General features: G+C 37.8%; 1 protein-coding gene across 1 annotated transcript in view; it reads left to right on the forward strand.

Annotated features, from left to right (window-relative positions):
* Positions 1–14,299, forward strand: part of Col5a2 (collagen, type V, alpha 2) — a 141,428-nt gene that overhangs the window by 116,268 nt on the left and 10,861 nt on the right. The window contains exons 32-46 of the mRNA XM_005373323.2: positions 2,757–2,801; positions 3,113–3,211; positions 3,554–3,661; positions 3,968–4,021; positions 5,118–5,171; positions 5,382–5,435; positions 6,112–6,165; positions 6,576–6,683; positions 6,791–6,844; positions 7,544–7,597; positions 8,299–8,460; positions 9,234–9,341; positions 10,466–10,573; positions 11,588–11,641; positions 13,659–13,766. Of these exons, the coding sequence (XP_005373380.1) occupies positions 2,757–2,801; positions 3,113–3,211; positions 3,554–3,661; positions 3,968–4,021; positions 5,118–5,171; positions 5,382–5,435; positions 6,112–6,165; positions 6,576–6,683; positions 6,791–6,844; positions 7,544–7,597; positions 8,299–8,460; positions 9,234–9,341; positions 10,466–10,573; positions 11,588–11,641; positions 13,659–13,766 (1,224 nt within the window). The remainder of the gene's footprint in view (positions 1–2,756; positions 2,802–3,112; positions 3,212–3,553; positions 3,662–3,967; positions 4,022–5,117; positions 5,172–5,381; positions 5,436–6,111; positions 6,166–6,575; positions 6,684–6,790; positions 6,845–7,543; positions 7,598–8,298; positions 8,461–9,233; positions 9,342–10,465; positions 10,574–11,587; positions 11,642–13,658; positions 13,767–14,299) is intronic.

The raw sequence follows: 14,299 nt of genomic DNA on the forward strand, positions 1-14,299 counted from the left end.
GACAAATGTCTTCAAAATATATATTATTTCTATGATGTCTGATACTAGTGAAAAATAAACTGCCTGACAGTTTTTGGATAATGAGGCGAAACAATATCTATGAGGTTTTGTATTTACAGAGTCTGCCAAAAAATGTATACACACTTCAGGAAAAGAAAAACTTGTATAAATATTTTAATACTAACTTTATTGAGACATCATGAGATTAATGCACGTTACCTGTGGCCTCTACAATTACAAGAGATTTTCAGAGTGGTGGCCATCAGCTTCCAGACATTTACTGGTATGGATTGCTGCCTGGACAACCGCGGTCACTGAGATTGCTGCACGTGCATTTTCAGTGTCTTCCCTAACGGCCGGCAGTGTAGCGGTTTTCTGTGATATGCAGCATGCTCCCGGATCCCCAGTACAAAGTAACACCATCTGTGGGAAATAGCATCATGCTATTTTTCTCTTCCTGAAGTGTGTTTACATTTTTTGGCAGACTTTTCATATGACAACCTCATATGTGAGTGTGTGAGGTTGCTTGTTTTGCCCCAATAACAAGCCCCCCGAAAATAACCCAAAAAATAAAAACAAAAACCATGGTTTGCATTTTGATTCAGAAGGCAGTGATTTGGAGCGTGATCTTAGGGAACCTGTTGATCACCTATAATACAGGCAGAACAGCTGTACCAAACGCCCAGAAAAATTTATTGGTGCAGTCTTTCTATTGGGATCATTTCTAAGGACTGTTTGTGCCCATGAGTTCCTTAGGTGGTAATAAAACCAATGCACTTGCAGTTAGATAAGTCATCAGATATAAGCAAACTCTTTAGAAGTGAAGTTACCTTTGAAACTTATGCAGAAATGTTTCATATCAGATGGATGCACGTATTCCCTCAAGGGTTACATAAGCACTTCTAAACAGCAGTAACCAAATGAACAATTAATTATCACTCTTATTCTTGGCTCTGTGATTGTTTTTTGTTTAATTTCTGTCTTATACTCCTGGCTAGTAAGCTTTCCTACATACTTTATATGTCTTTCTATCCTCTAAGGTATTTAGTGCAGAGGGGGACAGAGCAGTGACTCCACGAACACCAGTCTCACTGTCAAGGATATTTGGCATTCCTAATGATCTTTGCAAAGTTGAGCACATTCATGTTTCTGTGATCTATCTTAGTGTAGTATTTTAGTTTCACTGGTCGCTTGCAGTGATCTGCAGAAGCTCCTTCATTGTGGAGCCAAAATTACCAGCAGTATCAGCTGTGAGATCAATGTAGCCTTGAGGAGTTTGTGGAAGCAGCTAAGACACCAGGAAAGGGCATGTGAGGAAACAGAGGAGTAGAGGCCTTATTATTTGCTGAAGATCGCATCTGGATTACATGTGTTTTGCCATCATGATTACTGATGAGCACTTTCTGTATCATTGCTCTACCACAAGATATCCTGGGTTTTCTGAATAATATCCACCCCTGCCTTTTCTGACCTGTGAGGGATCAATATTGCCTGCACCCATCTGATGTGAGGATTTGTTGGTGGTTGCTGAGTTTTACTTAAAGTTATTGGAGATAATAAATTCATTTCATTCTTGTTTGAGTGATTCACTTGTGCAATATCGCTCATCAAATATTTGCTGACCATTCTTGGGCCTTGCTCCTATATAACTCCTATATAGGAGTAGAGAGAGAAAAATCGAAGATGGTTACAATCATAACATGTGCTCCATGCTATAAGCAGACACTTTCCCTATGAAGCAGAAAGGATGCACCTAATTCAGAGGTGAGGGCGTAAGAAAAGCTTCCCAGGTAAGGTGTTACGCTGTGTGGGATCTGAAGGATGGATAGTGGCTAAAGTGGAGAAAGAGAAGAAAATACTCTAGGAAATAGGGACAGCAGGTGCAAAGGCTTGCAGACTGATTTACCACCCTGAGAATGTTCAGGACGCCCAGCCTGTGGGTACAGCTTATGGACATGAGTCTGGAGCGGGCAAATTGGCGCACAGATTGCAGAAAGTCTCCATTAGGGTCTAATCTGTTCTTCTTTGGTGGGTAACGGGAAGCTGATAAAGAGCTCTTAAGTGTGAAGTCAGAGCCATCAGATTTGGAGTTGAGGAAGATCATTTCAAAAGTGAGGGCAGTCCATTTAGAGAATAAGATTGGAGTTGACTGAAGTTATCTTTCTGAAAGAGGGGAGTTTTGAATTGAAAAACATTCTTTTAGTGAAGAACACATTGAAACTTCTATGTTAGATGTGACTGTACTACTTTGAAGTCACACATCCCAGAAGAGCTCTCTGTCTATATTAGTATCCATGCTCAGTTAAATAGAATTGAACTGGTGTCGTTTGAAAGATCAGTTCTCCATTGCTATTTATATTACTTCTCTCTATGTAAACTTTATCATGGTCCCTTAGGAAATAAGAGATACTTGGAATGTATTCTACTGTCTGTAAAAAGAAGGTAATATGCTATTTTTGTGTAAAAATATTTTGCAATTTCTCATCGCCAAAAAACACAAAAAAACAAAAAAACAAAAAAAACAAAACCGGACACTCAAGTATAGTATATATTTTCTGGAAAACTATTTCTATCCAACAGGTGTGTTATTGTCTCATTTAGAAAAAATATATATTTTATTCTTCATTATTGTGGACTTATTCAACCTTATAAAGGCACACTAAAATAAATTAGATGTGTGACTTGGAAAGATTTCTAATAAATGTCTAAGATCTACCTCAATGCTTTTCTCCCATCTCTTAAAAATGTATTTACAGGGTGTTCCTGGAGACCCTGGAGCTGTTGGCCCCTTAGGACCTCGAGTAAGTGCTTTCTGTTTCATGATTAATTTTGTTTACCACTGGCTTCAGTTTACAAATGCATTTTTATTAAAACAGGCTTTATTTTTAATGGTTAGATTTCTCTGCTCGATGAAAATCAATCTTATGACAAATAGTCCTGCGAAACTAGCATATTCTGTCTTCATACTCATTTCTTAGAGCTAAAGTAGAACAATTGAGCCACACTAGCCCCTTTCTAAATTTTTCTCTACTAGTAGCTGTTTTACAGGAACACTTTTAACTCACTCTTAGATCAAGCACTGCGATTGTTTGACATTCCAATGTTATACTAGGGAGAGCGAGGAAATCCTGGGGAGAGAGGAGAACCAGGGATCACCGGGCTCCCTGGCGAGAAGGGTATGGCTGGAGGACACGGTCCTGATGGCCCAAAGGTAAGTAGATACTGAACTCAGTGTTCTCGGCTGCTCTTAAACTATTGCTATCAGCACACTGTGTTATCAGAATGCACTTCTCTTGCTTTTTCAAGACAACTTGATTATATCATTTTTATTCAACAGATATTTAATAAGTGGTGTTTCTATGTCTTTGTAACCGAAGAGTGAACTGCAAAGAAATCTTTTCTGTGCTGGGGATCATGCTCCAGAACATATTATCATCCATTCCAAGACACAAACACATTTTTAATTCAATTATACCTGCCCCACTAAAGCAGCAATTTCACATGGTCTGGTCCTTACTGTGTTGGTATGGTCACTATTGTTTGTTTCTCTTAGGGCAGTCCTGGTCCAACAGGGACGGTGGGAGACACAGGTCCTCCAGGTCTCCAAGGCATGCCCGGAGAGAGAGGCATTGCAGGAACTCCAGGTCCCAAGGGTGACCGAGTAAGTCTGTGCAATCATTCCTGTATTTTTCCCGTTTCCCTCTGTAGACTTTCTACTGATAATGGTTTCTCGAATAAGCCCTTCCTCCTACCATCCCAGGTCAAGAGTCACTCATTTACTCCTGCATGCATGCACGTATGCATTCATTCATTCTTGTAATAAACATTGATCAAGAAAATGCACATCAGGTTCTGTCCTAGGCTTGAGGGGACACAGGTAAGAAGACAAATCCTGGCCTGTATGGTGCTTCCTTGTAAGTGTAAGAGATGATTAAAGAAATAAATGGTACTTCTTGTGTTTTCCTAGGGTGGCATAGGAGAAAAGGGTGCCGAGGGCACAGCTGGAAATGATGGAGCAAGAGTAAGTGAGAGCATGATTTTCTAGCTGGGCTAGGAAACATGAACTTTTTTCTCAAAGAAAAAATTAATCATATTTCCTTAGTGGTCAGGACTTAGAGGATGATGGAGTTGAGATTTGATGTGGCCCAAGCGTGGATACTTATTTTGCCTGTCCTGAATTACCAAAAGGCAAAAAGTAAAGTCATTGCTGAAGGAAGGAAATAAAACACAAGCTTAACGAGCCCACAGAATGGTGCTTGAAGGTGTGGGGTCCCTCATTATCCTTCTCTCTCCTCTTTTTATGTCCAATTACCATTTCCATTAAAATGTCGATCGAATGCACCAGCAAGTGGAGGTTTATAGTAGGCAAAGTTGTAATAAGTGTTTCTCAGTACACTGGATGTTAAGGATGAGAAAATCAGTGCTCAGGGATCAGTCTTAATGTGTTCATCAATAAAGGGGCTGAATACATACAGATCAGGAAGGATGGTTCATGAAAACATTGGTCCGTGTCTTGGTAGAAGTTGATATTTTACAACTAAGGTACTCAGAATTAGAATGCACACTTGCAGTTCCAAGGACAGTTAGACTAGAAGGACATGAATTATTTGCTCACTTGCTTTGGTGTGACTGGGCAGTAGCACTCTTTTTCATTCCAAAAAGTTGTAGAAAAGAAAATGTTTCAGCACAATTTCACTATTTAAAATAAAAAGAATGTTATTTTCTATTATGTTTTAAGAAATGTTATAAAATAAAACAGCCTCATTTTAATATTACTTAAATTTTGTAATAGATGTCAGCAAAACTAAATGGACTAAGAAAAGATATGGTTGAAGACACATCAATTTAGCACTAATGTTTGAAGACAGTTTTCTGAAAGTAGGAATTCAGTTGGATGGAAGAGGTTAAAATATTTGCAGAGACAATCTAATAAAACAGTTTAGAATTAGAGAGTAAAACCTTGAAAATATATGAATTATGTCATTTATTGGAAATTATGATTTGCCAAAATAGGCAAGCTCTAATAAAATAGTCTCTCTGGTTTTGTTTGTTTGCTCTTACTTGGACATGCCTGTAGATTATTCTCCTTCACATGACCATCTTCTGTTAATTGATAGGGTCTTCCTGGTCCCTTGGGCCCTCCAGGTCCTGCCGGTCCCACTGGAGAAAAGGTAAGTCACAAGTTGTTATTTTGTGAAATCAAAATCATAGGGCCTCAATTTTGGTTTTTATGCTAAGTTTTGTCATTTTGTCTTTCTTAACATGTGGTACCTGAGATAGATCGTCTTAGGGTTCTTATCAACTATTGTCTCTACCTGGTCCCTACTGGCCTATAATTACATTATGTTTTGGGTGAATAACTATCAAAATTCTCTTTGTAGGGTGAACCTGGTCCTCGAGGTTTAGTTGGTCCTCCTGGCTCCCGTGGTAATCCTGTAAGTGACACAATATTTTGATGTTCTGTAGTGTGAGACTGAGTAATAAAATAATTCATCATTTTGTTTATTGGTCTATCTATCATCTATCATTTTTCTATCTATTTATCTATTATCTTTCTTCCTCTCTTTCTTCATTCCCTTCCCTCTCTTGCCTTGCCTTCCCCTCCCCTCCCCTCTTTTCCCATTCCCTTCCCTTCCTTCCCTTCCCTTCCCTTCCCTTCCCTTCCCTTCCCTTCCCTTTCCTTCTATCTAATTTCCATGCCTATTGGTTTAGCCCAGTGGTGGCAAACCTATGGCACGTGCCACAGAGGACTGTTCATATCCTTGAAAACTAAAAGGCTCGCCATCACTGGTTTAGGCTATTAATAACTTCTTTGTTTTCAAGTTTTGCCTTTCCAAGTAAATTTTAAAAAATTATCAACTACATAGTTTATGAAGTGTAGGTAAGCAGCTTATTTACAATGTAATTAAGAAGTTGCTTTGAGATGTCTGATGCTGAAGTTTTATGACCTACATCTTTTTATCACGTTTAGGGATCTTCCTCAAGCGATGTGTCTGATTTCTTTTTACATATACATTTCCAGTGATATCAAATTTACACAACTCTATTTTAATATATTGTTCTTGTTTAGAATAACATGCTAAATCTTCATTAATTTTTGTCTTCTCTCAGGGTTCTCGTGGTGAAAATGGCCCAACTGGGGCTGTTGGTTTTGCTGGACCCCAGGTATAATTTTCAAATCTCCCTAATTTAAAAATGTGCATGCTTCTTGTGATAGCAATGAGTTTAAGTATCACTGCAATATGTTTTGAAAGTGTTTGAAGATTCTGGAAACTTCACAGTTTTCTAGGCATTATTCTCATCTTTGTACATTTTTTCATAGATTGGCATTGGAATTGATGAGTTTGCAATATTTGAGATGATGTAGTTATTTGCATGATAAAAATATGTTGGAATACCTTACATTTTTCAAATGGTCTTCAAAGATCTCATCAAGTTTTGTTTTCTTCCAGTATACTTTAATGCTGATTACAAAGCCTCATTTGACATTGTATGGCCAAACGATTTAAAATAATTACTGTGAGATAGTTTATGTGTAAGACTCAATGAATGGTCATTTGTACCACTGTATACAGGGTCCTGATGGACAGCCTGGAGTAAAGGGTGAGCCTGGAGAGCCGGGACAGAAGGGGGACACTGGGTCTCCTGGACCACAAGGACTAGCAGGGTCCCCTGGTCCTCATGTAAGTTAAAAGAAAGAAAAGGGTGGCTTGTCCAGTGCCCAGGTTGGGGTGTATGTTCCACCTGTTTTGCTTTACTATAGTGTTTCTTTTTCATTTTTTCTATTTAGGGTCCTATGGGTGTTCCTGGATTAAAAGGTGGTCGAGGAACCCAAGGCCCACCTGTAAGTAGGTTTGACATTCTGGGTATTATGTGTGGCTAGTTTCAGATGGTTAGGACTTCCTAGCCATGTAAAAGTTTATCTTTGTCTAAAGCTGTAATAATGAATGTGTATATATATAATGAATATATATACATAAAATGAATATATATATATAAAATCTCCATTATATTGCAGAACAAAATATACCTAATTTAGATGGAGGTCTGGGTTAAAATCAGTTTTGTAAGGGGCTGGGGATTTAGCTCAGTGGCACAGCGCCTGCCTGGCAAGCACGAGATCCTGACTTCGATTTCTGGTACCTGAAAACAAAGAAACAACAAACAAAAAATCAGTTATGTAGTCTTAAAGAGCCAGATACTTTGTATATGACATAAATAATATGCCACCTCTGTAAAATAATACATGAATAATGTGAAAGTATTTTATATAATTTGTTATATTAATTATTTGTGTAATATTAACCCTACTTGATTATGTTCAAGATAAATGAAAAGTGGAAAAATAGAGCCCTTCCCACTAATTCATCTGGATTCTTTCTCAAAATCACAGGATGCATAAGGAGAGAACTATATGGCTACGGTGTAGAGGGGAATCTATCCTCTTAAATCTTCCTGTGGTGGGGGGGATTGATAGATATCTGTAAAATACATATAATCATTAATATTATTTAAAATTGCTTCTATGGTATTATATTCCTAGGGTGCTACTGGATTTCCTGGTTCTGCTGGTCGAGTTGGACCTCCCGGCCCTGCTGTAAGTGAACTTAGTGATTTAACTCATCAGTAATGGAGTAAATCTCATTCACACACACACACATACACACACACACACACACACACACACACAGAGATATCATTTATTATTTTTATTTAACCTCTTATGGCTTGTTTTCCGGTTCTATGGTTTTTATTACAATAATACATACCAGTATTTCATCAAAGAAAATTTGATCATCCAGTATATTTTTGAGGAAATTATTTGCAGGTCCTGTTTACCCTTGCTGTTTGCTGATTATTCTATTCGGTACTAAATACTACTACTAGTAGCTTTGATACTAATACTAATAATCATTGTCTTCAGCTAGGAAGCATCTCTGAAACATTCTTTAATAACTGTCATTCTTTTAGTATGAGATTAGGTCACACAGAATAAAATATTATCCTCTGAGAGCTGGAACAGAGTCTTAAATAAATTTGAAAATTCGAATTAATTTCCCAACTCTTTTCATAATGACTCAAAGGGTTGTCTGCAGATGATGTTTAAATTGTCTCCTGGGGAATGAATCTGCAGCTGTGGTTTCTTTTGTTTAAATATATTCAATGACTGATTATCTTTCAGGAAAAATGAACCTGAAAGACTTGGCAACCTGCATCTGAGGCAGAGCCCACTGAGTTGATCTTTCTCAATTGGCTTCTGCTTTGCCCGTCTGGGTATTTCTTTCTGTGTTATACTAGGGAGCTCCAGGACCTGCTGGGCCCATAGGGGAGCCTGGGAAGGAGGGACCTCCAGGTCTTCGTGGGGACCCTGGCTCTCATGGGCGAGTGGGAGATCGAGGACCAGCTGGCCCCCCTGGTGGCCCAGGAGACAAAGGAGACCCAGGAGAAGATGGACAACCTGTAAGTCTGGCATCTTAGTTATAGACCATCTGCAGTTATGTGCAACTTGTAACACCTAATAATCACCACCACAAAGAAACTGTTCAAATATTATTCTGGGCTCATTTCTGAATCCTTGATGTACAGTATGTTCTATAGACTTTTTATTTAAACATCTCTGCACTAGAAAAAATATATGAATAAATATTTTTAAAAAAACAGGAACGGATATAGTTTCCAAAAACTAAACCAAGTAAATTCCTTGTTAAATGTCTATATACAAAAATTTAAATATTTTTTATGTTTGAATATTAAGCTAATGCTTCAAATATTAATGTATTTAGATGGATGATATTTATTTTCTTCATTTGAAATTCTATCTTTTTTTGGGGGGATTTGAGTTTGAGACAGTCTCATATGTAGCCCAGGCTGGCATCAAACTTCACATATACCTGCCTCAGCCTCCCAGGTACTAGGATTACAGCTGTGCACGCTTATCTCATTTTTTAAAAGGAAGAAACTGATTTCTTTGCAAAGCTACCTCTTTGTTCAGTCAGTATTCACATTATTCTTCAAGTTCCTTTCAGACTCATGAGCTGTTTTTACCTTTACATAACTTTAGAAGCTCCATGTAGATTATAATTTATGACTGCTCCTATAGAACAGGGTTTTGTGAAACAAGTAACTTTTTTCATGCCAAAAATCTTGTCCAGCTGGAATCACCCTAAAATAATTTTGCTTGGATACAATTTTCCTCTGCAGAATTTTTAATTATAGTTTATTATCAACATTAGGGTCCAGATGGTCCCCCTGGTCCAGCTGGAACCACTGGGCAAAGAGGGATTGTTGGCATGCCTGGACAGCGTGGTGAGCGAGGCATGCCCGGCCTGCCAGGCCCAGCGGTAAGTGGCTGCTCTGGTCAATATTTCGTCTGACTTGTACAGTATAATTTGTAAAGAGATAATTGATTTTTGCATGATAGATAAAGGTAAGCGGTCTTGAGCTGACATAAAATCTGAATCCCTTAAAAACTTTTTGATCTTAAATATCAAATCTTGAACTACCTTGTTAAATCTTTGAAAAACAATGTATTTGTTTAACCCTAGGGCTCGAGAAGTAGGCAAATAAACTTTTGGTGATTCTTAAATCTTTCTTCAAAGACTAAGGAGATCCATGGAGCTAGAGAGGGAAGCTAATCTCCTGGTGAGGAGGCAGTGTCTTTTAAAATAAACATGCTTAACAAAAACAACCATATTTCACAGCAAACCATCAAAGCCAAGAAGTAGTTGAGACACAGTAATATTAGAGGTGACTGTGGGGTGAACGGTAAAGGACTTTGTAGGTAATCTCCTGTTCCCTGGGGGTGTCCTGGAGAATCTCATGATCTTTGGAATACAGATGAAAATTTGATTCAATGTTAGCTTTGAACAGACTAAATTTTTATCATCAATCATTTACAGTGCTTGAGGAAAAAAAGTAATGATGTTTTTATATGAAATGTCAACAGAGAGATGCACTCTGGAAATCTCAGGACTGAGAGGAGAGACTTGTGGATAAAAATCAGAAACCAGATCATTAGGAGTTACAAGGATATCTTACTGCTGTCAGAATTCAACTAAAAATCGAAACTTAAAATCCCTCAATAGTGAGCCTGCAGTACTAGAATACAGAAATAGGAGGAGCAGGCAAAGCAAGAGTAAGAAAAAATGAGTGTATCTTAGCAGTGATGCAGAGTCCAAAGGAGCAGCTGGAACTGACTGTATGTGATTCGCACCAATACCAAATGGTTGTACACATACATGGTGCAAAAGATGCTCTTGGGCCTTTGATGTGTTAAGGGGAATGTGACAAGAAGTGGCCATACCTCTAGACAGGCATCACAGTGACATGGCTATTAGAAGACGATGAACCATTATTGCCGCAGAAGAAAGGACTTAGGTACCATTGGAGTGCATGTAGCCTTTATGGCAAAAGGCATTCTTACATTTCTGCAGAAGTGGTTGATATATTTCTACTTCAATTTCAGGGCACACCAGGAAAAGTAGGACCAACTGGTGCAACAGGAGACAAAGGTCCCCCTGGACCTGTGGGTCCCCCAGGCTCCAATGGGCCTGTGGGGGAACCTGGACCGGAAGTGAGTGCTGCCATGAGTAACTGTAACTCTCTTTGTTATCTGGGGACTGTGGGAACAATTCTTTCATTCAGAAATTGATTTAGAAATTTATGAATTGATTACATATATGACCTTGGGATTTTTTTTAGTGTTGTTCTTTGATGTGCTCTACTTCCCTAGAGAGGTGGCTAAATAACAGAATAGAGAAAAGGAAAGAAAATCGGTGTCTTTGCACTGACCTTTGTCTAGTCTGGAGCTGAGTCTTTCAGTTGACTTTGGTTTTCCAGAATTGTTTTGAAGGTGAAATGACACTTCCATTCATCTCCCTTGTTATTATTTCATTCTCTGATGGGGCATTTATCAACATTGCCAAGTTTCATGGTGGAAGGATTAATGTAACTATTATGTCTTATAAAAAGGGCAAAGCAAGAAGAGATCATTTTACCTAAATTTCACTATGAAGTCACATTATGAATGTCATGTTCCTTTAGGGTCTTTGAGAGGAAATTGGTTTTTGACAGGCAGCTTGAGAAGTTAAAGGTCAGACTACCTTTTTTACAGCTCCAGTGTGTATATCACCCAGCACTCATATTTTCTTGAAAGAAATAAGTGGTGACTTTCAGAACTGCTTCTTATCAATAATAAAAACATGGTTCTGAAGTAATCAAAATATGGAGAGAGGACTACATTTAAAGAAGTAATTTAATATTATACGATTTCAAAACATTATTTGCATAAACTCAAGAAATAAAAGTCAAAAAATGCATTTACTTGTAGTGCAAAAAATTAGCAAGAGTGTAGCTGTTGTCTATTTATTTCAAGGTATTTGAGGATACTTTCTTTTTTCAAAATAAGAGGCTGAAGTGAACAATGTAGAACATGTTAGTTTTATAAGCCATTCAAAATAACAGAATGTCAGCTTTTTTCCAACTGAGATTTATGTAAGTGATAATTTGTGCTGACACCTTTCTGACAAAGGGAATGTGATTTTTTTCATTACCAGTAAATCCATTTTTCCAACTTTATTCTTTGTAGGGTCCCGCTGGGAACGACGGCACTCCAGGACGGGATGGTGCAGTTGGGGAACGGGTAAGAACCATGTCTCTATTTTAAAAATCTAGATGCATATAAACCGGCAATACTTGTATTTTAGTATTACACTAAAAACTAGATTTCATTCTCTAGCTCTAGCGCAGTTCTGATTTTTCTGATAGTAATGAACTTTTCTGTAAGGTCATAATTTTGCAAAATCTTGTAAGTGACATGACATTTGAATGCATAACCAAAGTAACATGGTAATTTTAAAATTAAGATCAGGGCAGCAAATTGCTGTCATGCTTGGTGCAATACACAGGCTTTGGGTAAGGATACATTTGGTGAACCCCAAACTCACTTTTAAAAAGTATAATGTATATATATGGCGGAAATAGAGCCAAAACTAATGTGACCCCTAAATTTCTCTACTTCCCCTTTAAAATGAATAAGGATAGGAGCCATATGGTTTTTTAACATTATATATTCCATGAAGTATTTTGAAATTAGATCTATGTTGAACTGAAAATCTCCCCAGCTTTGTCTGAGATTCAGTCGCTTTGGCAGCTGTACTAAAAATTAAAACTTAGACACAGCACTAAGCTGAGGAAGGCAGACACCATTTCTTCTTCCACAGTCTGCCATGGTGGAATAATCGCTTCTCCACTCCCAGGTCTCTGCACTGCAGGATGGACTGTGAGCCAGACAGACCTGAGCTGGCACACTGATTCCTTTAGTAACTGCTTATGTGATCTTCAGTACATTTTGTGAACCTGTTCTTTAAATAATTGAAGTATGATTAGTACCTAAGCCATTGGGTATTTGTATGTTAAATAACATGCTTTAAAACCTAATCATGGATAGACACTCAAGAACACCCTTGGGGTGGAAAGAAAGGAAGGAATTTGGGGGAGCCTTGGATTATGACATCTTGCACCTATTGTAACTTCAGGGTCTGCAAAGTCTCTTGGCATTGGGATTTCCCCCCCTTTATGTAGATACTATATAGGGCAGTAGTTTTCAAAGATTTTGCTAACCTACTTGCTAAAGTACTTTGGAAAATCTATGAATTTTATCCACACATTATGTTGTCCCATTTTTTAAAAATTGTAAGTGCAAATATATAACTGCAGTGGAAGTGGTTCTTAGTAAACTCGTGTGCTTTAAATGTATTTGCTTAAAAAATCTGGGAGTGGCCAGCTTAGCTTCTCCAATTTTTTTATGTGTCTATTCTTTAACCTAATTGCCAAAGCTCATCCTGGTTACCAAATTAATCAGTCAAATAAAACTCAGTTTTTGTCAGAAAATAAAGTCTGGCACTATTTTTCAAATCAGTAATTATATTCACAACATAATTGTTGATATCACAATTTTCTCACCTCTGACTTCTTAAGAAGGTAATATTTGGAGCCTTGTCACAGTTGTCTCATGAGGTTAAAGACCTCAGGAGTAGCCTTTTCCTTTCTAGGTTTCTCTTAGGATTATCCCAAGGGCATTCAGGAAATATTCTTTATTTCAGTGCCTAAAAGTATTTACTCCTTAGTGCTTAGAAGTATTTACCTTGGTAAGATTGCTTGATATGGCCTATTTTTTTTTTTTTTCACAAAATGAGAGAAGAAAGACTAATAAAGGGGAAGTGGGGAAAGACTGCTCCAAGATTAGTTTCTGAAAGAACACATACAGAGTTGAAAACCTGGAATTCAGTTTCCTCAAAAATCTCTGTGTTTTCACATACTTTGGAAAGACTGTGTATTCCAAGCACACAGACACGCAGTTTGATGACGTCTGGTTGGAGAAAGATGCTTAGGTCTGCAGGTGACCTTCCTGCACCCCAATAACCTTGGCTCTGGGTGCAACAAGGTGGAGGAAGGGGAGGGAAGAGGCCTGATACTTGGGAGAAAGAGTCTTATGTTCTTCCATTTGATTAATTAATAAATTTAGGTAAATTTTGTAAAGTCATGCATAAAATAATTTTAGAAGGCATACTTTTCATCTTATGAATACTGTGAACATAAAGGATGTGTTTGCTTTAGATTAAATGTTGAAAGAATAATATCATGGCTATTCTCATCAGGGTGATCGAGGAGACCCTGGGCCTGCAGGTCTTCCAGGCTCTTCTGGTGCCCCTGGGACTCCTGGCCCTGTGGGTGCGCCAGGAGATGCGGGACAAAGAGGAGATCCGGTAAGAAGGGAGTCGGTTATAGGCACTGGCACATTGCGTTATCAGTTGCCTGCATACGTGCACACAATTACGCATATGCCTTGGTTAAAGACTCTAAACAAAGAATGATAAACAGCCAAAGATAAACTGATACATATATTAATCTTTAAAAATATTTGGTTTTGAATGTGCATTTAAAGATCCTAATGTACTGATTTTCACTATGTAAAAATGCGGTGATTTAGAAGAAATGTAATAAATATACATTAAATTAAACAGTGTCTCTTTATCATCAACAAAGGTCATCTTCATTCAGTGAAGCCAATAAGTAAGACTGACTCTAAAATTATTTGTACTATCACATTCTTACCTATATATAGCTATTTACCATATTTCAATGAATTAGTTATAAGAATATACATAGAGACAAGAACAACCCATACACAACACATACACACACATGCACACAAGCATTCAACTTCAGGCATGTATTTTCTGACATTCTGTATCTATGTAGTATATGCATATCCTTTTATCCATGGCAACTTATATGA

The sequence above is a fragment of the Chinchilla lanigera genome, unplaced genomic scaffold (genome assembly GCF_000276665.1).
Source record: "Chinchilla lanigera isolate Chin_1 unplaced genomic scaffold, ChiLan1.0 scaffold00002, whole genome shotgun sequence".
NCBI lineage: Eukaryota > Metazoa > Chordata > Mammalia > Rodentia > Chinchillidae > Chinchilla > Chinchilla lanigera.